The 26,189-nt window shown below is 47.4% G+C and overlaps 2 protein-coding genes across 3 annotated transcripts in view; one reads left to right on the forward strand and one right to left on the reverse strand.

Annotated features, from left to right (window-relative positions):
• Positions 1-25,823, reverse strand: TMEM255A (transmembrane protein 255A). Of its 2 annotated transcripts, none has more exons than XM_061358064.1 (9): positions 25,658-25,823; positions 21,268-21,410; positions 16,963-17,025; positions 10,744-10,833; positions 8,806-8,868; positions 7,868-7,956; positions 5,141-5,300; positions 3,729-3,872; positions 1-469 (listed from the first exon to the last, which is right to left on the reverse strand). In XM_061358064.1, exons 1-9 carry the CDS (start codon positions 25,713-25,715, stop codon positions 311-313), a joined length of 969 nt encoding a protein of 322 aa, XP_061214048.1. In that variant the 5' UTR covers positions 25,716-25,823; the 3' UTR covers positions 1-310. The 2 variants fall into 2 exon arrangements, with proteins under 2 accessions (XP_061214048.1, XP_061214047.1); XM_061358063.1 differs by having other exon boundaries at positions 5,141-5,303.
• ATP1B4 (ATPase Na+/K+ transporting family member beta 4) overlaps positions 1-26,189 on the forward strand; it is a 69,994-nt gene that overhangs the window by 31,989 nt on the left and 11,816 nt on the right. The window lies entirely within an intron of this gene.

The raw sequence follows: 26,189 nt of genomic DNA on the forward strand, positions 1-26,189 counted from the left end.
TATCTTCTGTGTTGTATCACTTTATTAAAAACCAAGGACTACATGAACCTCGGGGTAAAACAAGGAGGCTGGAATTTAGGTCACTCACTACTCACCAACACTGCAAAACATCAGCAGTATGTCCCCTTCCTCATACTCTGTTGTTAACCCCCTGAAATAAGTCTCGCAAGAAAGAACAGTCCAATCTAAGATTTGTATTTGCAATTATCTTCTGTCTCTATCCTCCTGCTCCCTCCCACAGTAAAATATAAATACAAAATGTTCACAATTATTTCAATGGCAAGTATTTTTCTCTTCTTTCCGACATTCTTTATGGTGTATAAGGAGGTGGCTTTTCAAAAGGTGGGAAATACGGTGGTGAGTAACGAGGCGGCGCATTGGAGGACCACATATAGCTGGGAGATGGCGACATTGACTGGGGGTCATCAGAGAGGCCAGAAGGAGTGGAGGCTGGAAACACACTGGAATGCTGCAGGGAGACAGCAAGAAAGCTGTAATGTAAATACTTCTTCATGTAAAGGACCCTGGCAAAGCAATGCTTCACTAACAAGCAGTGCAAAATTAACACTTCAAGGCTCACTTCTGCAAAACATATGTACACATACCAATAAGTTTTCAAATAACTTGTTGCATTCAAGGTAAGCACAGCCTGTAAGTAACACTTTTGCATAACGAGACTCCTAGAAGGCATTTAAAAACAGCAAACCAAACAAAAATTGCTTTCTCATCACTTATGTGTACCTACTGCATTTCACAGAGGCTGGACAACAGTGAACTGATGAGTCACTCTCAAATCGTGGGTTTCACACATCAGCCAGTAGCAACAACGAACAGGCTGCAGGTAATTTCTTTTTATATTACTTTTTCTCTTAACCACAACTAAAACCTGCCAGAAATTAAAATAACGTCCTCGTTCAGTAAGCAAAAAGCTTGAAAAGGTGAAGAAACAAAACCTGTACATGCCTGATGGTTGGCATGCATGGAATCTACTCCACCATGGTTCCCTAGGAAACACAACCTGCTATCCTACAGGAGCAATGGAGGGTGGAGCAGAGTGGAGACAGCATGGCCAGGCTCTGTTGTACTCCCCGCAGGAGCAGGAACGTGATGGTACCATACAGCTGATAAGCCACATAGCAGCTGTCAAATGGGAAATGTAACACATGTCTGTTGCTGAGCCAGCAACCATGGCAAAATGACTTCCCTTAGGTGAACCTTGCTCCTTATAATCTCATTATAATACTAATGCACACCTCCATCCCAAAGTTACCACCTCCAATGGATGACTGCCCCTCACCAAGCATCTGCTTTATATTTTTACCAGCTGTATCTTTAAAGAAGAAGTGAGAGAATTTTACACCAATCAATAATAAAAGAATGAATGACTAGAGTTACTCAGGCTCCACCTAAACATACAGAAATAGTACAAAAGTAAGTCGAGGATGGAGGAAGAGTCAAAGACTCCAATGTAACTACTGGGATCGGTCAATGGGCTGAACCCGTCTTCTCCCTCATAGGGATGCCTACTGGGTAAGATTTACACTCTGAGTGCTGAATGCTTTTACTGAAGATTAGAGCCTGTCTGAATATTGCTTTAAATATGTTTTTGCAGTCCGATATCATCACTGGCAACGCATGAACCTTAATTTGTCATGATTTTATATTAACAAAGAGTGTTATTCCATAAACTGTTAGTGTTGGTCCTTCATGGGCACCAGCAGTCGCTGGCAGTGGGTAACGTATTTGAATCATAGTGGCCAGAGGGGACCACTGAGGGGTTCTTCTTATGCTGTTGGCATGATTCCCTGACCAAGTCAGTTGGCCAGTTCTTGCTCCAGAGGTAGTGCAGCCTTTGAAAGGGATTTGAGAGGCAAACTTGGGCTTGCTCCATATGCTGTAGGATGGCCAGGGAGAAGGTGCAGGGTGGCACAGACACTGCTGGGGTTAGGGTATCTGTAACACCAGTATCTAGTAATCTAGAGCTACTCGCTCTTGCTCAAGGCAAGGCAAGTCTCCACAGCCAGAGGCTTCAGCTAATGCTTTCATGCAGGTCCTCAAGGTCCCTACAAGACAAGCAAGGCTCAGACTTGTAATTGCAGTTTAAAGAGAGAGTTGGCTATTTTAAGTATGAATTACCTCAGTTTAAGCCCTGCTTTTGTGCTGGCTCCTAAGCCAACACCTGTGCTCACAGCAGTGAGACATGGAGAGACTTTCATCCATCTGGCCATGCTGTAAGCGTTAGCAGAGCCCCAGCAGCACTTCTGGTTGAAAAGCAGGGCAAATCCACCCATGCTGAGCTCGCTGCCGGTACTGTGGCTGCACTACAAATAAACCCTGAGTTAAACAGCACTTAATACCAGCCAAGCAGCTGAGAGGAGGACTTTGCAGCAGAGCTGGTTTGGTACGCGCTGAGGTTGGCATTTTTGTCAATGTAAAATGTTAATACACCACTAATGACTGTCCCAGGTTGTTTTAATATAAAAAATTACTCACAAATATGCGTAAATAACTCTAGAAATTCTGCTGTAAGTGTTCAGGAGTTTCTAGGAGGCCCTGACAACAGTGTTGTCTAATGGTACTAGCACTAAAACCATGAAGGTCTAGATTCACGTTACCTCTAATGGCTCTGATGAGGGAGATGGTGTCTATCACAGAGCAAACCTCTAAGCTGGTGTCTAAGATCTTATGCTTTCGTCATAAAGTAAGTCTCCAGCCCTGATGGTTACAAAGAAAACATCTGATATATTAAGTTAATGTCTTGATTTCAGCTGGGATAGAGACAATTTTCATCCTAGTATCTGGTGCAACTGCTGTGTTTTGGCTTTAGTCTGTCAGTGCTGATAACACACCGGTGTTTCAGTTGTTGCTCAGTGTTTACCCTGGTCAAGGACTGTTCAGTCTCTCATGCTCTGCCAATGAGGAGGGACACAAAAAGCCGGGAGGAAGTTGGTCAGGACACCTGACCTGAACTAACCATAGGGGTATTCCATACCACAGCATGTCATGCCCAGTACATAAACTAAGGGAGGTCACCCAGAAAGGCCAGATTGCTGGGTTTAAACCATGACAGTTAATATCACCACTGTGGTAACATCCACTTGAAGGAAGAGTTGAGTAGGAAGTGTCCTCATCTGCTTCAACAAGTGAAAGCTGATGTTTACAGGGGAGTTCATGTGCAGTCACACACTGCTAACAGCACAGCTCCATAACTCAGAAGAGGAAGGGATGTGTTACAGCAGAGGTGATGTTCATAGGGAACATTCTTAGACCAGCTGCAGCATGTGGAAAAACCCATGACAGAATAGCTTTTCAGTCTGTATGTGTCTTCAGGAGCTCAAATAGCTTGTTTTCAAAAGCTCATCTGTTTCTCACAGTCGTAGCAGTTGGCCTAATAAAAACTAGCACCTGAACACCTCACTTTGCCTCTACCCTCAGAGCACTGCAGTGCCAGAGGCAATGCCTATTTTTAATGTGGCCTCTGAACAACAGGGGAGGCAGGCAGCAAGCTCTGTTGCCTTCTCTTTCAAAGACAGCTTTCAGGAAAACACTGCCTTTGTAAGAGACAGCACTGCTATGGACCAGAGTCTAGCAGGAAAGATTTGATATTCTCTGCAGGAACAGGAAAAGTAAACTGTGTGGATGACAGGAAGACAGGCCTCTGGAGTCCTGCAGACTGGCTGGATTTAACCTTGCTGTTAAACAAGAAAACAGCCTGTAACGTTCCCTACCTGGAAGTCGTATGCGGAGTAGGGAGGCAGGTGAGGAGTGCTGTGGTAGTAGGTGTTATAAGATGTCACTTGTGGCCTTGAGTAGTAGGACACCGAAGGGTGTGCATTTTCAACCGCACAGTTCAGCGTAGGGAGGGAAGGAGTCTGTTAAAGCAAAAGGAAGAGAATCTCAGGCTACTTAATCAAGTCACAGCAAGCTGGCAGCTGAATGAAAGCAGAAATGATTTAAAGGTGCACTGTTTGGCTCTAGAGCTCAACTCTGTTGAATTAGCCATCAGCGATCCTGTTCCCTCTTAGGCAGCAGGTGAGCCCTAAGGTCATTTCATTCCTCAGCCACCCATTGTTTCCTCTCAGATCCCACAGACTGAGCCCACACCAGTACTGTTCAGACTGCATCTTCATAAGTAGGAAAAAGAACCCATTCATTTTGATTACTCTGAGATCAGCATATTTCAACTCCTCTTGCACTGCTGCTGCTCACAGACACTTCTATTTGCAGAGGTTTACAGGCTGCCTGGTGTGGATCACGTCTCAAAGGCCACGGTGCATAGCTGGGAACACGTCCTCTGTTTTGTCTGGGAAGATGTTGGTGAGTGAAGGTCTGTGAAGACTGCAGGAAAGCTCAGAGTTCTGAAATCAGGCACACTTAGTGCAGGGCCCAACGGTTGTTTGTAAAATAACGCACTACAAATGTTCTTTTCTGAGGGTCTCATTTTGGTATTGTTCTGAAGGACTCACAAGAAATTGAAAAGAAAAAGCAACCCAAATTTATCTACTGAATGTTCAGTTCTCCCCATTGGTTTGTCCTCTGCAGACAACTCTCTATGGAAGGTAACAGGCAGCCAGGTGAAGTGGGGGTATTTCAAAGCTCATGTTGTAAGAACAGCGTGTTTTTTTCATTATCTTATGTTTGCAATCTTTCACCTGGTTCTGGTCTCCAGTTCATCCTCTCAGATTCTGCACCAGAAACCAGATGGAGAGTTTCAGCCTAACACGGCTGTTTAAGCAGTCTGTAACGCTCAGAAGCCTACTACTGCTATAAAATCAACAATTCATGAGCAACCACCACACATTTCCTTGTAGAAGGTCAGTGCTATGAAAAGGAAGATTGATTTTTAACTAACAGCTTATTTTTATTCATCATCCTGGTACTGCCAACACCTCTGAGAAATTTCCTGAAGGAAATGCAATCTCCTGATTTTGTTCAAATTTCCCAATTGTCTTTGGGTGGTGACACCAGATCAGAAAAGTAAATAATCCCCAGTTTCTCCTTAAAAGTTGTTTCATGACCTCCTTTCCAGCCTGATTGCTCTGATGTACAGACCATCTGCACTGAAACACCACCAATCAATTTTAAAAGGCAATTTGCCTGACTTGTCATTTAACGCACAGAGAAATTGGTACCATCTTACCATGTCTTTAAAGCCTCCAAGTATCGCTGCTGTGATGATCCCTAGGAACAGCCCCACTATGTTCAGAATTGTTGCCGACCAAAGCAAGTGGTAAAGATGGATGATGTCCTGGCAGCTGCTGACATCAATGTATTCATAGTAGCCTCCAGAAATCTCTACCCTGCTAAATTAGAAAAGAACCCCAACAATAATGATAAAACAATGCAACACATCATAAAATCTAAACACTTCTGCTGGACAGTAAAATGCACTCTGCAACTTAACGATAGCCTGGACCTAACTACGGAAGGAGCAGGGATAAGCCTGCTACATCCCATGCTTGTGGCATCTGAGCTCTCCCTGCATGACAGTGGCAGAAGATGGCTTGATCTGTTGTGAAACAAACAAGTCCTTCAAGGTCTGCGAATACCCAGATGACCTTAGGTCTGAATCTGCCTCTCATTTCTATCATCTGAAATCTCCACAGAGCCTTGGGAGGCTTCCCAAGGACAAACTGATCTTGGAATTAATTACCCAGGGAAATCAGTCTGTGCTCCTCACAGCCACGAGCGGCTGGGTGGGACGGGCACAGGACAGCACAGCACCACAGAGCACGGCCAACTCAGCTGCCCACTGCAGCTCCACAATGGCACAGGCTGGAAGACAGAGGTCTTTCTGCTCCCATTTTTAAGCTTCTCCACATGCAGAGAAGAGATGGAGAAGACTTGGCCAAACCCACTGAGGTCATTATTTTGGAAAGGGAAGAGTGTCTCCTGCAACATGTGGCCTTGCAGGTGGGATTCTTCAGTAATGACTTCTGTCGCTTGGGGAACAGGGTGGCCTTCAGCATTGCTGACCAGATGTAGTGGGCTACACCAAATTCCCCTTAAGAAAACATGTTTATCAGGGATAAACAATACTAAGGGCTTACGAATGACTTATCTGTGAGCTCACATACAGGGTTAGGCTCAAACTGCACAAGGGCCTCAAATAGGGAAGAACAGACATACTTAAGGCCAAGAAGCCGGAGATTCAGGTTCAGTTCCTAAGCAGTTACTGCAAGGGCTGCAGGAACCTGCCCCCTTTCACAAGCCACCCTCCTTCCCTCATTACGCAACTTCGGTTTCTTCCTTTCCTTTTTTCCTTATCACAAAGCAGGCAACGGCAGAATACATTGCAACACGGAGACAGGGATTTCAAGTAGAATCAAGGAGAGTGTAACCACAGGTTGTAAAATCCTGTATGTTAGCCTGCATGACCTCTATATAACCTGAGCACATACTGTGACTGCCTTTAACAATGCAACCTGTGTGTATTGTTTGCAGGAGCTCGTTCCTATGGAGATGTGTGCGAGTGTAAAGCTTTCAGCAAGTCTTGGTTTACCACGGAGAACATTCAGCACTTCAAGATAAGTACAGCATGTACTTATCAATGGGAAGGGGCCCCAATGCTGCCACGACGGGGCTCCCAGCATCAGGAGAAATGCAAGATTGTTATCATGTTTTCTATAATGTCCATCTTGACTTAATATGAGAGCTAACCAGCCTTGAGTGTCTGTGCCTTTCTTATTGAGATCCCAAAAGGATCAGTGCAGTGCAGAACGCATGTATGGTACTGAGCAAGACTGAGGTGGTAACAACTGGTATCTTAGGAGAAGATGGGTCAGAGGCAGGACCCTGAACCAGCCCAACTGGAGGAAAAAAAAACAACAGCATAGGAAAATAAAAAAGCAAACACACAAAAGTTACAAGTTTTTCTATTCCAATCACCTCCCTGTGTATCGCTCTCTCCAGCAAGTAAAAAGGGATCATGTTCTGTAAACTGTCAAAGGAAAATGTGAGCTTCACCCCTCTGCAAAGGCTTTCACAGAAACAAAGTCCTGCAGAGACCAGGGATTACCCTTTCCAGCATGCGGAACCACCCTCTCCAACAGCAGCTTTTGATCTTCCTCCACCATCACCAATGGTTTAAATGAGGGCCAGCCCAACTAAGTACTATGAGAAACACTAAGCCTGAAACAGCCCTAGGCAAGAGCCAGCATTAAAAAAATCAATTTATTAATTGCTTGATGACACATATTAGACTCTCCAAATGACAGAAGCAGTGCATGCTGTAAATTAAGCTGGCTTAGGCACAGTAGCCGCATTTAATGGTGGTGTGATCACTATGCAGGGGTTCTCGATTGGTAACCACCCTTCTGACTCATCTTTGCACAGTGCTGTACACCTTCCAGCCTCTTGGGACCATGCGAGATATTCACTGGGCAGAGAGGACACTGATTTGTGAACAGGCAGGTGGTACCAGCCTGCCAATTCTCCTCTGTTAGCAGGGTGCAGAATAAAATGGTGACAAGGGAAGGAAGCACTGTGTCCCAGTTTCTGCATCTTCCATCTTCTAAAACAAAACAAAACCCAGCAAACAAGGGACACTCAATAGAGGAAAATCTGGGGAAGGCACCAAGCATGGAAGTAATGTAAACTCCTACCATCTTTATTTTTCCACCTGGGCTGGCCTGGAGCTCACCCATAGCTGGGACGGCTTTAGTGTATTTCATATAACCCTTTCCTTGGTTGCCTGTTGCCTGGGAGCCCTTGCGGCTAGCAACCACAGCTCAGGATCCCTTCCCACAGCAGCTGTCATTAAGTGATGTTTTGTCCCTGCCCTGTCCTAGCCCTTCAGACAGTGCAAACCAGCATGACCAATGCTCGCCCTCCCCACAGCCAGCAATGGCACTGTCAGCTTACTCACTTCCCACAGTTGTACAGGTCACAGCAGAAGCAGGTGTTGGTTTTTATTTTCGGTGTGCAAGGCGCACGGCGCTGTGGGTGACAGATTGCCTGTGTGAATACAGAAAAAACACATCAAGCACACAAGGACATAATCACCAAACATGGTTTCCAGTGCTATCTGGCCTGCTCTGCATGCAGAGTTTATGCTGATCTCCAGATGAGCCCCAGGAAGACTTTTCTTCCCCTTATCTTGCAGCACAGCTCCTACAGAGTACACAGTTATACTGGAATAGAGACACACTGGACTAGAACAGACCAGCATTTCCTTTCACCATGGGGAAGTCACAGATAAGCACATGCCTGCAAAGGAAGGGGGTTGTGCAACTCTTCTACAAGTAGCCAAGACCTTGCTGAAATAACACTCCTCACCACACAGCAAGTCACAGCAAAGTGCTGTCAATAGCATGATACAGTCTGAGCAAGATTCCCATACTGGTGAATAACTGACTAATGTGGTTAACTGTCTGCCTGTGGGTAGGAACACCCAAACTCATATGGGTGGTCTTTGGGCTGAAAAGATAATGGTCTCCCCCAGTGCCACTGGGTAGTACTTTGCATTTTAATTTGGAATACAGTGGTTATTCAAAACTACTTGGGAACTTCTGAGGATCTGATTGATTCCCAGTGCACAGCAAAGGCAGGCAAGGATGTCCACACACTATCAGTGTGTGGCAGGAACATCCATCCCCAATGGGATTCTCTTTGAAGAAGACACTAGACAGCAGAGGTGCAGAAGCTGTTATGTGTTGTTTGTATCCTCCAAAATTACTGCTGGATATACTCTTAACCCACCACCCTGCTCCTGCAATGAATGTGCAGCTGAAGAACTGGATAAACTGCTTTGTTTTCCTATCCTCCACCCCTTCACAGAGACAGCACAGCCAACCCTGCTCTCACCTCAGGTGGAGTCGTGCTCTTGGAGTAGTACTGACATCGCCCTGCGTACAGCGGCCTCAGATCCTGCCAACGACAAAGCACCAGGCTTAGCATTGCATCAGAATCAACCTCAGCTCACTGGTGTGGGAAAAGGCTTTAGAGAGACCCTGCTCTCGCATCAGCACCTCAATACAGTGGTGTTCTGCAACACCCACACAGACAGCAGCTCCCCACCCAGCCCCTGAGCCTCAGATGTTGCTTAACCCTGGTCCTTGGAGGCATGTATTTGTTGCAGCTAGCATGGGAGGCGCAGGCCATTAAGCCAGGCTCATTTGGGTGAGGGTAACCCACCCCAAACTGAATGATTCATTCCTCAAGCCCTTCCCAGACACATCCCAGGGCTGCCTGACGTGTTTCTGAGGGTTCTTCATGCTGAATCATAACAACTGCTCCTTAAATTGATGACACATTTGTCTTTCTGGGCTCTTGACTTGTAGGAAAGCTCTGGAAGATTACCAATGGCTCAGCCTGCACACATGCATTAGCGTCTCACTTTGGGGCAGTCTGGTCCCCAGGGCAAAACCTCGGGGAAAGCAACGCTGGATGCGTATCCACACCAGGGAGACCTTCCAAGGAGCAGCCAGACTTGCTCTCTGGGGATCTGATCCAAAGCTCAGGGTGGCAGGGCAGCGGCAGGGAGAACGCTATGTGCTAGTGTGGCAGGAGCACGTCTCCAGACAGACAGTGACATTTCTGGACCGTTCAGGGGTGAAGTGAGGCCAAAAGCGTGTTCGTTCATCAAGATGCAGAAACCAGAGCCCTTGTCATCCCAGCTGCTCAGGTCTGGCCACCTCAGGCATGCAGACAGCCCCGAGGCCAGCCAGGAGCAGGTGCCAGCTCATGCCATCACCCAACCCATTAGGTCAGCACCCCAGAGCCAGTCTGCAGGGCTCTGACCCACCCGGCCAGGACCAGGAGTCAAAGGAGCTTCACCTTTCTAGCAAAGCTAACGCCTCACGTCTTCACGAGGGGGGTCAGAGACGGACAGAACTTGGTGGTTGCATGCAGACAGACAGAGACCTATCACGCAGCTGAGCGGAGCTGCCCATTGCTCTGTCAGCAAATCCTGCTGTCCAGCTGTCGTCTTTCTACCACTGGAACGCGCAGAGGCAGGAAAGGGAAGCCAGCTTTACAAGGAGAATAATGAGGAGTTCCCACTGCAGGGGTAATTCTGACTGTCTGAAATTCCCTTCCATTCTGATCACAAATAAACCCCAAATCTGCATTTTTCATCCCATTTTGCCAGAAATCTAAACAAAAAAAGTCATCAAACCACAGAGCTGCAAGACAAAAATCTGTTTGCCCATGTTTCAATTAAAAAGTTGAAATGGAATTGTGGTTTTTAATTTCTATACCAATAACTGAAGCTTTTGCACATCCCACTGTACTAGCAATTGGTCACGACAGCAGTAGCTCGTATTTTTTCAAGTCATCAAATGGAAGCTGAGAACCTACTGCAGTGCTTTCTGTTTACACTGTAACACTTTAATGAGCTTTGTATCAAATTGCTTCACTCCACTACAAGATCCAGTGGTTCAATTAGCATTAAGAACTACCTCTGCTAACATTTTAAATACAGTAGATGCAACTGCTCAGATATTGTCCCTTGGCAATAGCTGTAATTCACATTACCTCCCATAGTTCTGACGCTCGGTAAACACATAAAGCATACACAAGAACCCCTAAAATAAAGCTCTTAGATCTTAATGCTTGCTGTTAATTTCAAAATATTTTTTAAAAACGGATACATTTCCCTGATGTTTATGATTTAAACCAGCATTCAGCACATGATGCATATTCACAGAGTCCGATGGGGCCTGATACGGGATTATAGCCACCATCACTTGTTTTCCTTGAGCAAAAGCATTGCAGGACCTGTGTTTTCCTGGAAGCACTTACTATGTGTCTGGCAGCAAAGACACCGTCTACTATGGCACAGCAGAACGCAGCGATGACGCCGAAGCTGATGAAGACGATCGATGCAACCAGCTGAGAAATGAAAACAAAGCAAAGTATCATCCACCTCTCCACAACCAAGCGTTTCGTGCCCTCTCCACACGGATACGTAAACCACAGTCAATAAGGCCTCAAGCAATCAATGACCCAAATGTCTGCCCAGGCTGCTGGTCTCATTGAAGGCAATGGGATGTGCATCTCCAAGGAGCACGTCTGCTCCTGCAAGGCGGCAGCAGTAGTAGAGTTGTGCCAGACTGGTACTCTGGGGACTTGATATTGTAATGCAAGTTCGTCCACGACTCCAGCTAAACTTAGGCTGAGGATACACCTCCTCTTCTGGCTGTGCTCTCCTTAACTCTTCCCTGGAGAGAAAGGAGGGGATTTCTTCTCTCCCCATCCTGGAGCGCTGTGTGAGCTGCTCCTGTGCACACTCCCCAGGCTGGAAGGCCATAGGAGACCACTGTAAATGACCCTCTCTGGTGGGACTGCACCTTCTGGAAACAACACTTTAATGCAGGCATTAAGCATGAATTTATGAGACCAGAAGGCAAGTGATCAGCCTATGCCATGGGTGTTATACACCCTCACAGCAGCCTGGCTGGGCTTCTTGGTGCCCACAGGCTTGGGGAGCTGCAAGGAAAGACATATCCACCTTCAGCTCAAGGAGGGAATTTAGACAAGTCTGATCCAAGAGGTGGAAGGAGGTGATTCTCCCCCTCTTCTGCACTTTGGTGAGACCCCACCTGGAACACTGTGGCCAGCTCTGGGGCCCCCAACACAAGAGGGACGCGAAGCCAGTCCAGAGAAGGCCATGGAGATGCTGCAAAGGCTGGAGCAGCTCTGCTCTGAGGCCAGGTTGAGAGAGCTGGGCTGGTTCAGCCTGGACAAGAGAAGGCTCCAGAGGGACCTTAAAGCAGCTCCAGTGCCTAAAGGAAGGCTACAAGAAATCTGGAGAGTCTTTTTACAGGTCATATAGAGATAAGACAAGGGGTAATGGCTTTAAACTGAAGGAGGGTAGATTCAGAGACTACAAAGAAGCTCTTCCCTGTGAGGGTGCTGAGGCGCTGGCACAGGGTGCCCAGAGAAGCTGTGGCTGCCCCATCCCTGGCAGTGTTAAAGGCCAGGTTGGATAGGGCTTGGAGCAACCTGTTTCTAGTGGAAGGTGTCCCTGCCCATGGCAGAGGGTTGGAACTGGATGAGCTTTAAGACCCGTTCCAACTCAAAACCATTCTGTGATTCTATGATCCTCTTCCACTGGCCACATCCTGCCCATTCTTAACATTAGGGTGAAAGCATTCAGAAGATAAACCAGAAACACTCAACCTCCCACCCAGGTATGACAAACAGTCTCTACTCCAACTACACCACTTTAAACACCATGTCTGCCAAGTGCCAGTGCTCAGCTGGGGGACCATGCACGAGTGCTGACACAACCCTTCTCCTCACTCCTGAGCAGCCGCCCAGCCACTGGTAGCAGGCTCCAGACCAGCTTATCACACACAGAGCTCCCAGTACCAACCTCCCTTGCCAAAGCACACCAGGGATATGGACAGGGCTGTGGAGGGAGGGCAAGTGTGGCAAACAGGTTCACAAAGACATAGCTTGGGGAACAGTAGTACTTCCACTTAAAGAACTGAAAGCTTAATTGGGTTCTTCCCTGGTGGTTTTCCACTCCAGTGATCACAGCCTTCAAGTGTTGGTTGCTGCCAGGAGTTAAAAACTGCCTTTCTGCAAGTACAAAGGCAACTCTGGTCATCGGGAGCTTTAGGCAATAATAAAAGTCACTAACAGCACAAATACAAAAGTAACAGCTTGCCCAGCACTCACAGGTATCGCAGGTCTCCTGGCACGGGGATGTTTGTTTTAAAGCTCCAGGTGCTAAGTGTGTCGAAACCCTTGGTTCCTGCCACTGCACAAGTATCCAGTTCTCAGAAAGACAAGCCAAACCCCTTGACAAACACAAGCCAGAAGGATCCTGTATGTATTTTTAAAGTATCTCAGGATTTTTAGGTTAATCACAGTGGTTTTACCTAAACCTCTCTCAGTGAAAACAGACCTTCCTCCAGCAACATCCACGTTCAGACCAGGTCAGCTTGAGCAATGAGTGGACATGCAGGAGGGCTCCCTTGGGACAATGGAAACAGTCACTGTACAATTGCTTAGTTCCATGAGCTTCAAAATGAGAGAAAATAAAACGGTTTTCTAGATGAGGCAAGTATTCAAGACATGCAGGAGTAGACAGAGGATACTGTGAAGTTAACCCAATGACCATACCCACAGGTCACCATCACTAGTAACAAGCTATTACTGGACCATTAGATGCTGTGCCACAAAATACTTGCAGATGGCAGCAGGTGGCAAGTTTGCCCGGATCAGGTCCTGTGGTGGGACCCTGTTTCTGTCAGCTATGAACACCAGCGTTTCCTCTCCACTCAGGCCCATGCCATCTCCGCAGCTGGATCACAACTTGCACTATCCATTACAGCAGTCACGCTGTTTCACTACCACAGCCAGTGAAACCACACAAGGGGAGGAAGCACAGCTTCTTGCAGTCTTGGTGCATGGAAGAAATGGGGTTTATGGCTTAGGTTATTTAGTAGCAAGTTTAGTCTTCCTCTGTATTGTCCTTTGTTTCGTGCACACATGAAAGAGGATATTCTCCCTAAATAGCATGACCCTTGGAGATGGGAAGAGAGCCAAACACTAAATATACACAAGAGGGTATTTGTCGGTCACCCCTGGTTGCAGATAGCAGCTGCTAATACAGTTATTTAAAATAAAACAAGGTTAATGATGATTATTTTCCTAACAGCCCTACTAGGATATAAGGATCAGGTGTTAGAAAACGGCTTGCTCACTTTATTTACACTGTTTTTTCTCTCAGCTGGAGAAAGAAAAGCCTGAAAAACAGACACTGAGAATTTATGATAATCAAACAGCAAATAAAACCATACAAATTAATTTAAACACACACATCCCCCATGGTTTTCAACTAATCTCATGATTGTCAACAAGATTTTCAATCTGGGGTTGCCAATCCTGTCACAGCAGCAAGCAGAAGTCCCTCTTAAGAGCTGTGTGACAGCAGTAATTGGTCTTCGCTCATCTAACTCCTGCTGAGGCCAGCCACGACAAGCAGCATTCGGACAAGAACAAGCTGGGTTTGGACAGTGCAGAACACGAAGCAGGAGCACCCTGGGCTGAGGTTCCCTTTGGGCCATGGTCCAGGGACACAAGGGCTGTGAAGCTGTTGGTTATTACTTTTCCATGGCATGTCTGACTGACACAAAGGCATCTGAACACTGACCCCTCACTTGAGAACTGCTGAGCGCAGCTCGGGTGTGTAAGTCAGAGGTGCTGGCAGCGCTGGCAGGCAGAGCTGCTGGGCAGCTGGCCCTCCCTGGGGCAGGAAAGCTCTCCCTTACCTCGACAAGTGGGGAATGCAGACACATGGCATGAAAGCGAATACACTGGGGTAGGAAAAATGAGAGAGGTCTATTCCTGTCGGCAGGCCGGAGAGAAGTGAGGAGTGCTGCTTCAGGTTAGCTCTAGCCCTCAGCCACGCTGGCTTGCTCGACTCCTCATGCTCCACAGCCATGTTATGAGCAGAAACATGCACAAGAACATGGCAGCATAATCCTGCCATCATTAAAGAGCCACTGCGCAACAACCAACACCAGAACTGCCTTTCAGCAAACCAGGACACTGGGAAGTTCACACAGATAAAATAATCCCGCACTACCAGTGGGATTGTGGAAACATGGAATGGACAAAGCTGCTCCTGGGAAAGGATGGGCTGTGCCTAAGGCAAGGGGACAGTGAGTGACAGCTACTGCATGTCCTCTGTGCGGTCAGACAGACACTGGAGCTGCCAACCGCAGCAGCAGTGATGCAATCCCTGCAGAGCTGGGTCATGCATGCTGCTTAGGACACAAAACAATAGAGAGAGGAAAAGAATTAACACGGGTTATCCAGGGCTCAGAATGAAAAAGTCAGTCAAGTCAGAGCCCTGCTGTGTCACTCACGGGCACTCCTGTGAAGAATACGAGACTGGCATTACATGGCCACTGCTCAACCAGACACTGACATGCTGCTAGGACAGAAAGAACAGGACACGCTGTTCTTCTAGAGCCAGGGTGAAAACAACCAAATATATCCACTGGGAAACCCACCTTCCCTGCACCCTAACTGTGGGAAAGGCAGCTCTGCCCTCCTCAAAGGGCTGCCTACCCTTCTCCCTCCCGCTCTGCAGGGAGCTCACTGTTCGCAAAGCAAAGGGCAAGCCTCTGGATTAGGACAAGCACAGATGTCTCCCAAATCCCTCAGCAGCTTGGCAAGTGTGCTTTAGCCTTGCTCAGCAGCACACCCTGCTAACCAGATCCCCACATCCCCTCTCCATTCCTGCAAGAGCAGCAGCGCTGGGCCTGTGGGACAGGCTGCAGGGACGGACGACCTCCCCTTCGTGCTGTGCAGCCTCACATGAGGAAGGCTGGAGGGATCTCACTACCAGAGCACGGGGCAGTCACTGGGGGGGGGATTGCAGCCCCTCTCCCTGGAGAGCTGAGCAGGAAGCAGGAGGCAGACATACCAACAGGATGCTACATGAGCTGGACTGAACCTCCCCATTTGCTATCTCTCATCAGCCACATGTGTCACACAGAGAACACAGGCTGTCAATCTCAGTCTTACCTGCCCGCATCAGGTACCAGCCTCTTCTGATCTCACTCCTTTTGCTAAATTCTCCCAAAAACTTCCCTCACCCTCAGACCTGCTACTGACACCTCCAAATACTACAGCCCCTTCCTTGAGGCAGTGGCAGGAGGATGAGAGGCTTGTGAAACAGTATCTGCAAGACACATTAAGAGGCCATCAGAGACCCAGCCAAGGCCACATCACTCTCCTGCGCTTGCCAAAGTGGGTAATGTGGGCCAGCTCTGTCCCCACTGCAGAGAGACTCCTCAGACCCCAGCACAAACTTAGTTGTGATCATATTGTATCAGCAGTGTTGGTCTTGTCTGATTTGTGCTATCTGCATGCTCGCTGCCCACTGCTCTCTTCTGAACATTACTCCCACGGGATCACAGAATCACAGAATTGGAAAAGGTTGGAAAAGACCTTTAAGATCAAGCTTAGTTTAAGTCCAGCTGTTGCCCCAGGCCTGCCAAGTCCACCACTAAACCATGTCACTACGGGCCTTGTCTACACAGTTTTTGTACATTTCCAGGAACAGCGATTCCACCACTTCCTTGGGAAGCCTGTTCCAATACCTAAAGGGACACTAGAGACCTGCCTAGACAGTGGCTGCCCAGGCCCAGCACACAAGAGCCTCCTTGCAGTGTAAGGAGGGAACCAGAGTGCTGTGTACACACATCTGGTCTAGCCAGCATCCTCTGTGCTGCTCAGGTCCCCAGCTACTGCTTTACAGCATGCCAAGTTTCTTGGCCTGCCTTCCTACTTGAAGAGGTGCTTGGAAGCAAGGACCAACAATGCGTGTGTTAATCAGCAACACCAGAGAAGTTGGTTGCTTTTCAATTACACCAATCTTCGTGTTTTCAACACGCTGGTATCTTGAGTGACTTATTCTCTAGACACATACAGAGCAGAGAGCTTTGTGCACTCCTGTCCTCAGGATGGACTTTCTGCTGGGCCCTCTAAGGGATTTCACCTTCGGTCTCTGGGCTGGGTTATACTACCTGCTTGATCTTCTCCTCTAGCCTTTCCTTAGGAAGAAGCCAAAAGCAATTTTTGTAGAGCCTCTAAGAATTTACTTTAAAAGATGACAAATAAATGTATTATGCTTATGTTATTCACTATATTATGTATCCCATACTGTGCCAGCTCAGCAGAAACAAAGCACTGGGCATGAGTCCGTGAAGCACTGTGCTAGAAACTCCAAACACTCAATTTCAAGCCCTTTAAAACAAAACCCACTGAGTTCAATGAGACTATGTAAAGTCACTTTGTGCTTCCTTCAGCTTTTCTCTTCATTTTCATTTAAAAATATCAGGGTTAACAGACTTGTTCTCCTCGCCTGCTAGAAACCATCTCTAGTTCTCAACAGATAAGCAACACTATCCTAGCAGAGTCAGGAAAACCAGTAACACTCTTTACATGCAAAATTTGAGCCATTTGTTAAAAAAGAAGGTTTTACAATGAACTTACCATTTGCCTTTTGTTTTCTATCAAGTTTGATCCAATTATTCCAAGAAACGACCCAAAACCAAGCTGAAAAACAACATATTGTTAGCATTTAGATCAGGAGAATAAACATATTTTACATACAGACAGAACAAAACTAAATCCAGAAGCAGCAAAAGAACAAACTGGGGATGTGTGAGCACTCATTCTTCAGCAAGGAATCAGTGAAGTCTCTCACAAGTAGGAACTATCAAGTGGATCCCTTATATGACACTAAAAGCACGTGCAGAAACCAAAAGGATGAGTTCTGAATTCTATTCCCTTCCCAGTGATGCTGAGAAATGGCTGGTGGATGAGGATATGCTTTGCTGTCTTGGAACAGCCCTACGAATGTTCAGGAGCCTCCAGATACAAACCTAGCAGGACCACATCACTAGCAATTGAAGGACCAGGCTTTTGTAACCCCACCAAGGGTGTGAGCAATCAACTGTTGTCAACTCAGAGAGTTTCTAGATAGGAAGCATGGAATACAGGAGGATTATACTTGGGACAATTTAGCAGTTTTCTGCCTTCTTCTACTCCTCCCTCATTTCCAGGGGTGGGGATGCATCAACCAGGGTCTTCCACCAGAAGAGCTCCTGCCAGCCCAGCCAACAGAATAAGCTACTCCAGCAAGAGCATCTTTTCCTGCTGCCATAACTGGAAACACTCCTCTTATTTCAGCTCAGTGAAGTCAGACAGGAGTGCGATTTCCCACCTCCTTTCTCCATAGCCTTAACCTATTTAGCTCCACTAAACAGAAGTTTCTAGGACAAAGCAGACCTCAGCCAGGCCAGAAACAGGGTCGTCAACCAGGAATCATGGACTGGGGGGGGGGGGATGCAGAAATACTTCTGTGTCACACTGAGAAAGGTCGTTGAGGTGTAGAGCATATCCAACTCTGCTTCTAAGAGCTGGCAAAATGAAAAATGCCAGGAAAGTCCTACAGTTGAAGTGGTTGTATGAAGGGGATAAAAATCCAGTCAATAAATTAGGGAGGCAGTGAAGATCTGGGTGAGAACGCCAAATAACTGGCTAACTCCTGAGGAAGCAGAATAAGGTGTGAGACAAGCTGCAGTGATTCAAGAATGAGTCAACTAACCTGGAATCCGTATTTTAAGATCCAAGAATAGAAACCAACGGTTTAATAAATCCGATGCTAGCAAGCAGAGGCATGTGCGGAGATCAGCAGACACAAAAGCCATGAAATTTGGGCTTAAATCTTCACCCGCTCTGCTTAAGCCCAGAAACATTTGGTGCAGTGCTGTGGGCTGCTAGGGCTGCTGGCTCAAATGGCAGGGCTTAAAGCTTCCTGGCTGCCTGCCTTCCACTCTGAGCCCTCACATCAGGGATAAACTACCATGGCAGGAAGCACAGCAACAAAGCTGGGTGCTGCTTAACACTGGGGCAGCAGGCAGGCAGCGCAGAGAGCCTGGGGCCCTGCTGAACCTCCCCAAACTGATCTGCTAGTGCTTCTTGGCTTTTTACTTTGCTCAAGAAGTTGTGTGGCAACACACAACTAAGGCAAATGCTAAAGAAAAGTGTTCTGTGCCCTTTGAGCTTGATCTAACACAATAGTGTTAATTTCACCTCAAAGTTGAAATACTAAAGATAATCCAAAGAGAAGAAATTAGAGCAAGTCTGTACATACAACAGGTGAGGACTGAATAAATCAGTGGATTCTCATTAATTAATGGGAATTTTCGTTGCATTAATATTAAAACTGCTCGTTCTTCTACGGATGGCACAAAGAAATCTCAGTAATCTGCACCCATTGCATCACTTATTGATGGTGATATTTGGGATGTTTGTCTGAAAGGACAGGACACAAAATGAATGTGCTTTTCCAGAGTAAAGCCCCAAGCCAGCATGCTTGACAAGGAGCTGTTACAGAGTTTCACCAGTCAAAGCCTAAGAAAGGTCAATCATTTACACAGATGCTGGAAGCTGGTATAACTTGGAGACAACGCATGTATGTCAAAGAGCTTTGCCTCCATAAGGGTGCTTGCCCTCTGCACCTGATTGTTACTTTTGTCTGCTGAGCATCACTGTTACTCTGGGCTTCCCAGGCCCAGGTCAGATATCCAGCCATGGGCGAGGGTATTTCGTACAGAGGCACAGCCAGGGTGTTCGTAGATGTAGCTGTGAAGGTGTTGGTGACCATGGAGGAGGCTGAAGGCAGCCTGGCTACAGGACAGGTTATTGCAGCCTCTGGTTGTGTCAGTGAGGAATTGCGCTGTCTGGGGAAAAAAATCCAACAAACCCCCACAAAACCACAACCAAACAAAATCCCACTGATGCAGGGAAGTTTTCAGTGCCTTGTTCTGTCCTTCCTTGGGAGCAGAGGCCTGGGAAGCTAAATCCCCTCATCAGACAGCCACTTCTTTGCATGTCTCCTTGCACAAGAGGTGTTTGTACAAGAGACATAAGTGAAAGGAGGAAAGACTGGTGTGCTAGGCACGGCACTGATGAGACATCTGATGTCCCATGAGATGATCCCATCCATGGATCTGGTCCACGCAGTGAGAAGTCACCCAGCACCTGAAGAGACTTCCGCTCTATTCCTTACCAATGCAAGGTACTCAAGGTACAGAAATGCCTGATGGAGATGCACACAGGCCTAACATTTGTGTCAAGTTCTGGATGACAAGGCTTGCAATGAGCTGCTTCTTCAGGGCTGTGGAAGGCGTCTGCTCGAGGACAACTCACCAAGTACTCCTGCACCACAGCAAGCCCTTTCTCCACAGTAAAGGGAGAAATCCCAGCTTGTTACGAAACACCAGCTATTTTAAGCACCCGCTGAAGCATCCAGCAGCACACTGAAACGTTCTCCTGCGCAGGGAAACAAGTGAGGTCGTCACGCATTTCTATACAGCAGATTAATGAGGGGGAATTTGGTGACAAACGCAAACTGTCAAGGGTGCCTCTGAATAAAGTAACTCAACACCCTTCCCAGGTCTAGGAATCCATTAATTCCTTGAGTAGACTGAGTCTTACAAAAGCATAAGCGATGCTGATGCTCCTGGAGCATAAATAGCACAGGAGATGTCAAGGGGATGGGAACAACAGGCTCTACCCATCTGCGTCAGTCTGCAGGGCCTGCTCTGAAGCACGAGGTTCAATTCAGGCTGACAGAGCGTAGGCCAAGTGTGGAGAGTTTGAAGCCATCCTGTCACCTTTCTTAACACCTCCCTTCTATACTTCTCCCTAAAAAAGATCAGGATTCAATGCAGGAGTTACTGAGACAAGACAGAAACCACCAAGGAGACCCAACACAGTCTGTAACAACATTCCACACTAATGGCTGTAAAGGGACAGTCATGGAAGAGCTTATCCACAGAGAAGTATAAGCCTCCCCAAGATCAGCAATGTATGGCAAATAAATCAAACTGTAACAAGGCAGGAACAAGTCTCTACCTAGTTATCTGGACTGGCTTTAAGTCTCCAAACCTGAATGCATAGCACTGCTCAGCTGTTACACCAGGAGCCTCTGGCTTGGGGGCTGAAGGTACGCTCCACCTACCAAGACACCTAATTCTGCAGCTCAGTCTTTTTGTGCTTCTTTTTGAGCATGTCTCAGATAGGAACAGACCAGGATTTGCTTTGAAGCTCATACTAGACCTCTCCTAATGCAGGGAGCGGCACAATGTACTTGCCCCTTATGCTTCTGCAGGAGGTTCCGTATCTGCTGTCGAGAAAGCTGGGCACCAGTGGTCTTCTCTAAATTAAGCTATTTGAAGCTACAGGATTGCCCTTTACCACTGGCAAAAGAGAAGAAGTTGATGTGCTACCTGCTTTGATGTGCATGCTCACCTGGCAAGCTGCCACAGCTATGCTAATGTGCTTCTCACTCAGGGACTTCAGATTAAACGCTTCTGCAAGTGAACTTTATGACCATTAGTCCACGTGAACAGTATTTCAAGGCCTGGTCTCTCAGCTGTTCTTGGCACCTGTGGTCCTTCTTTGCCTTACTTCTGCCTGGGGTTAATGTGATGTGTGTAAAAACAAAGAAGTTTTAAGACTGCTTTGACTGACATAAGACCTATTGATCTGTCTCACAGCTCAAAAGCATGTTATTATCTAAGCTCAGAGAAGGCTGCCACTTGGCTGGGACTTTTGCATGGGAATGAGCAGTAGGTGCAAAATAATAATAAAACAAATAAATCAAATGGCAATGAAGTAGCTGAGCACAATATTCAGGACAAGATCACCCTTTAAAACATTTGCAGCATTACAAGGGACTTTGTAGGCAATAAGTTTTCTAGACCTACCTAGGAGTTCTATACTTACAATAACCCCTGGGTAATAACCTCCAACAGTCACATTTTGGGTTCTTGTTGTAGCAGCTAGGCCCACCGTTAGAATTAATACTGACACAATGAGGAGAGTCACAGTTACGTAGAGGGAATTTCTTTTTCTTCTATTGAACGACCCTAAAAACACACACACACACAACAGAATTTGCTGATTCCATCAGGGGACAGTCATGGTACCGTCATTTTTTCCTCCCACCGCCAACCACATTGTGGTGAATTTTCTTTCTTGAGTATATTTTTGGGTTTGGATGTCACTTTTCACCTTCACTAACACGCTTTATCAAGCGTTACTAGGGCATCTGAATTCACATTCACTTATCATTGCTCTGATGTTGATGAGGAGAGCTTTAAGAACTGTAACTCTGCAAAGCTCATTTGGATACATAAGGGCCCCCCAGCCCCTCTGGCCTGAGGCAATTGAGCTGATGAGAAATATTACCATTAGGCACTTCTGTATTTTCTGATCTGTCTACTTACATCAAAGTTAATAGCCGCACTGTACGCCACTTGAATTAAGGGGAAAATCTTGGCTGTAATTATATTGCATCCACAATTTCCCATGTAAATGAGCCATCACCAGTAACAGCCACTTCTCCCTCTCCTGTAGTATCATCCTCTACTTTCAGCAAGGACCAGGTATTTTTAGATGCTTGAATAATGGATTTGTGGATTAGTAAAACTCATCTACAGCTGCCTGATTATGATTTTTTTCTTTTATATATTTATAGATCTCTCAAATGAGCATAAGTATAAAGTAGTGATTCCATCAGCTAAGAGGCAAGCTGGCTGCGCCGTTACACTCAGCAACATCTTTAGGCGTGTTTGTTCAGCGTGTGCTCTGCCATCTTTACATCACTTTGTAGAACAGTCCTTTTGGTTATATTTCATACATTATGTAGACATAACCCGGCACCTGCAGGAGTGGCTGGCAGGATAACAGATCACAGGTCCCCTGCCATGCTCCCTGTGGGCTGCTGGGCCACTCTGTGTGCCATCCCTGCAGCCTGAGGATCTCCAATGCACACCAGGAACAGACAAGGGTATTTCCCACCCCTGAGGCTCCCAAGTGATGTGCACGCTACCAGACCTTCTCAGAGTGTTTCAGAGAAGGGCAGGGATGTTTCTCAAGAGCAAGGAGCTGCTTCCACCATCACCAAGTGTGTTCTCTAAAACAAACCATGCTGGAAACCCCCATCTGAGCCAAGCCTTTACATGGTGAGGTAAAACAACTGTGTAAAGGCTGGGAGGAAAGACTCAGCCAAGCTGAGCACAAGCCCCTTGTCCAAATTTTCCAGGGAAAGGAGCACACCAGGCCTTGCTGGGCAGTTTTCTGTCTTGAAGATGTGCCCACAGGCCCTTCTTTAGGGTCTGCACACATCTGGGGCACAGCTAGAGAGATACCTTAACAGCTATGCGGATGCAGCCATAAGGACACGCACACTGGTACAAGTTATCTCCCTTCTTCTGCAGGGACAGCTCTCCCCAGGGAAAAGTGCAGCAGCTCCCGGCTCCTCCACACCCACTCCAGCCATGCTGCTAGCAGGAGTGCTCCCTTCTCCATCCCATGCTCTGAGCTGGCACAGCTGCCATGGGCACAGGCCTGGATCATTTCACCCACACCCAGTTTAGCTTGAAATCACAAACAAGTCCTAAATTTGGGTTTCAAATGGCCAAAACATGGAGATTAATAGCCAGAGAGTTTGATAAAGAAAAGCAACACCCTTTTTGACAGACCAGTGCCTCTGGATGGAAAGCTCTCCACCCACAAACCTTCTGGTGTGACTGCCACTGGGACATCGCTGGGTCTAACAGCAAGGATCCTGGCAACTGTTAGTCCTTAGCAGGAGTGAACAGCTAGACTGAATGGAGTGAAATAGAATGAATTTGCTAATCTCAAACAAAATGAAATTCACTAACTTTTAGAGAACCCTAGGATCCAGACAGAATCTTTTATCAGTGATCCTTACCTTTTCATGCCATTTTTCAGAGGATGGATATAAAGGTACCCAACTGTTTGGGGTTAATATGTTAATAGTTTATTCTCCTAAATATGCTAAATAAGTTAATGATATAAACTGTGGCCTTCTAAAGCCTTCAGAATTCACCAATATATCTGGCCATTCTGTACGTATCGCCTCCCAAATACTACAGCTTGTGCCATACTCTAGTTCCAACGTAATAATTTAAATGCAAGTGCCACTTAAACATCTTAAAATTCCAAAGTACCAAAGGTTTAGCTGAACAAAACTTTAGAAACTGGAGAAAAAAATCTGCTACTTTTTACATAGAAGTAGTTCTGAAAGGAGAGAAAGAACAAGGTTGTCTTGCTTACATAGTAGAGTATCCAGCCCTTGTTACGGCTACAGCTGGGCTGGCAAATGAGCAGAAGATAAGTGAATCCAGCCACACGTTCCTTACACAGCTTAAACTCTTCACGGTTAGGCTGTGTGGGTGTGCAGATGTTTGTGTGCTATGCAAAACCATCCTGCAGAGCAGAGCTTAGGGAGCATTGTGGGTCCACAGGTGCGGAGTTTACACATGCAAACCTGAATTTTCATCACGGATGCTTCATAAAGTTACAATGAAAAAACCCTGAAAATATGTAAATTTGTTTTCTCAAAACCTAGAGTATTTTATAACTGAATTTTGCAGGAAGAGGCTCAAAACGTAGCAGCTTGAAGTGCTTACGGATTCTGAGCTTTTTTCAGAACCACCATGTTTTTCTGCTCTTACATTTCAACATTGTTTCCCAGCTCACAACTGGCACACACCAACATGCAGTACAGAAGTGAAACAAAAGGTTTTCACCCGGAAAACTTCTGAAAGCTTTTCAATATTCCTTAAAAAAAGCTTTTATTCCAAGTCATGACAAAACCAACCATGATCCTTTACCGCAATACTGGAGAGAGATGCGAAATAGAAGATAACGTGATTACCTCCACTTCAGCTCTGTACTGAGACACTAATTCCATTTTTTCTTTCTCTGAAAACCCATTCTGTTAGGTGCCTATTGAGAAAATTGTTTTGTACTTCTGTAGGGATGCCTGCAGCTGCTTCAACATAGATGGACTCATACTCAGCATCTCCAGTGAGAGCTGCTGATGGGCTGCCCTATCAAAATCCTCTCTCAACATTAATTTCTGCTGAAATTATTCCCCATTAAATAATTTTCCTCTTTGCTACTTGGTACAGCTTTACACACAGAAGTGGAGCTACAACAGCTTCGCTATCTCTGCTTTTTAAGAGATAGTAGCAGCTTTTTCTCTGCAATTTATCCAAGTTAGATATTCAACACTTGCGGTGCCTACCTCAGCATGCGTACTGTTGATTTGAAACACTGTGCTTAACTCTGAGGAAAGTGCAAGGACATTAATGCTATTTGTAGTCTGGCTATTTCTTTTTGCTAAAATGACACTTCGAACGTGGAAAGGCTTCAGAAAGATCATTTTTATTGTAAGCCTCAGAAACATCCTCTCATTATAGTTCCCATACATAAGCTCACTCTAAAAACGACATTGTAGGTTTTTTACAGATTACTTAAAAAGTTTGTAATACAGATCTTTGTACTGCCCCTGATTTACTTGCTGGTTTTGTCTCATAATTATCAGAAGAAAATAGCCAAGATGGCACAGAGGCATCTTCTCCATCTTGTTCTTGGGGAGGAAAAGCCAGGAGCAAAGAATAAGTGCGAAATAGCACCAGGAAGGCAGCTTTAACTTTTACCCTGGGAGAACCGGGGGCAACCGGCACGGAGCTGTTCTCCTTCCAAACCCTTCTCCTCCTCCTGCTCCATTTCTCTGCTACAACAGTGTACGAGACACGACCCTCCGGTCCCATACGGGGCCCTGCCGGCAGCCCACGGGGGGGGGGGCCTGCGGGTGTCTGGGTGTTTCATCTCCCGCTTGGGTGGGTGGAAGGTGGCGAAACCGCAATTAGCAGCGGGCGCGGAGCGGTGCGAGGGGCTCTCTGACCTAATTAGCGCTGTGCAGGAGCGCTGCGAGCAGCCGCTCCAAAGGATGCTGCGGGGAGCCCGGGCAGCCAGCGCCCCTCGGGGGTCTCGCTCTGCCGCAGCCCCGCACCCGGGCGGTGCGGCCTCGAAGGGGGAGATACGGACCGTGTCCCTGCGGCTGAAACAGCGCCCGAACAGCGTCGGGGTCGGGCGGGGATGGGACCGGAGCAGGCAGCGCCCGGCCGCGGCGAGGTCGGGCGCATCGGGTCCCGTCTGTCTGATGCGACGGCGGCGCCCGTGGGGACCCACCGCCCAAAATGGCCGCAGCGCCCCCGGACCCCGCGCACCGCCCCGCAGCGCGGAGCATCCTCCCGGCCCGGCGGAACCTCCCGCTGCCGCCTCCCGCGGCACTTACCCACGGAGTCGGGCAGGGCAACGCCGCCCGGGCGCTGCTGAGTCAGGGACTGCCGCATGCTGCTGCCGCCGCTGCTCCCCGCCGCAGCCCAACGGGCCACGGCGGCGGACAGAGCCCCGGCACCGGCTCCGCCGCGCCTGCGCGCTGGGGCGGGAGCGGAGAGAGCTGCGGGGCCAAACCGCCCCGCCCCGAAGCCTACCGTACCGCACTGTATGTACGGTACCGCACTGTATGTACCGTACGTACCGCCCGGCGGCGGGTTCGTGTATAACCGGGAAGGACCATGGCTCCGTGCCCTTCCTCCCAAAGTACTGCGCGCCCGTCCCGTTCCTCTGGAAACCAGCGGAGAGATGCGCCCCGGAGGGCGTTTCCTGAGAGAGGGGTAGAGGTCCTGCCCCATCTCAGGAGGTTCCCGGCCACGGACCCTTTCCGCAGCCCGGCCGGGGGCCTCCCGCCCTCTCCCCATCTTTCTTCTTTGCACCCCAGCAGCTCCCAGGCCCTCTCCAGCCCTGCTGCTCCAGGCCACTGTCCT

This window comes from Neopsephotus bourkii, unplaced genomic scaffold (genome assembly GCF_033783945.1).
Source record: "Neopsephotus bourkii isolate Nb327-2 ecotype Australia unplaced genomic scaffold, CSIRO-AGI_Nbou_v1 NB_936, whole genome shotgun sequence".
NCBI lineage: Eukaryota > Metazoa > Chordata > Aves > Psittaciformes > Psittacidae > Neopsephotus > Neopsephotus bourkii.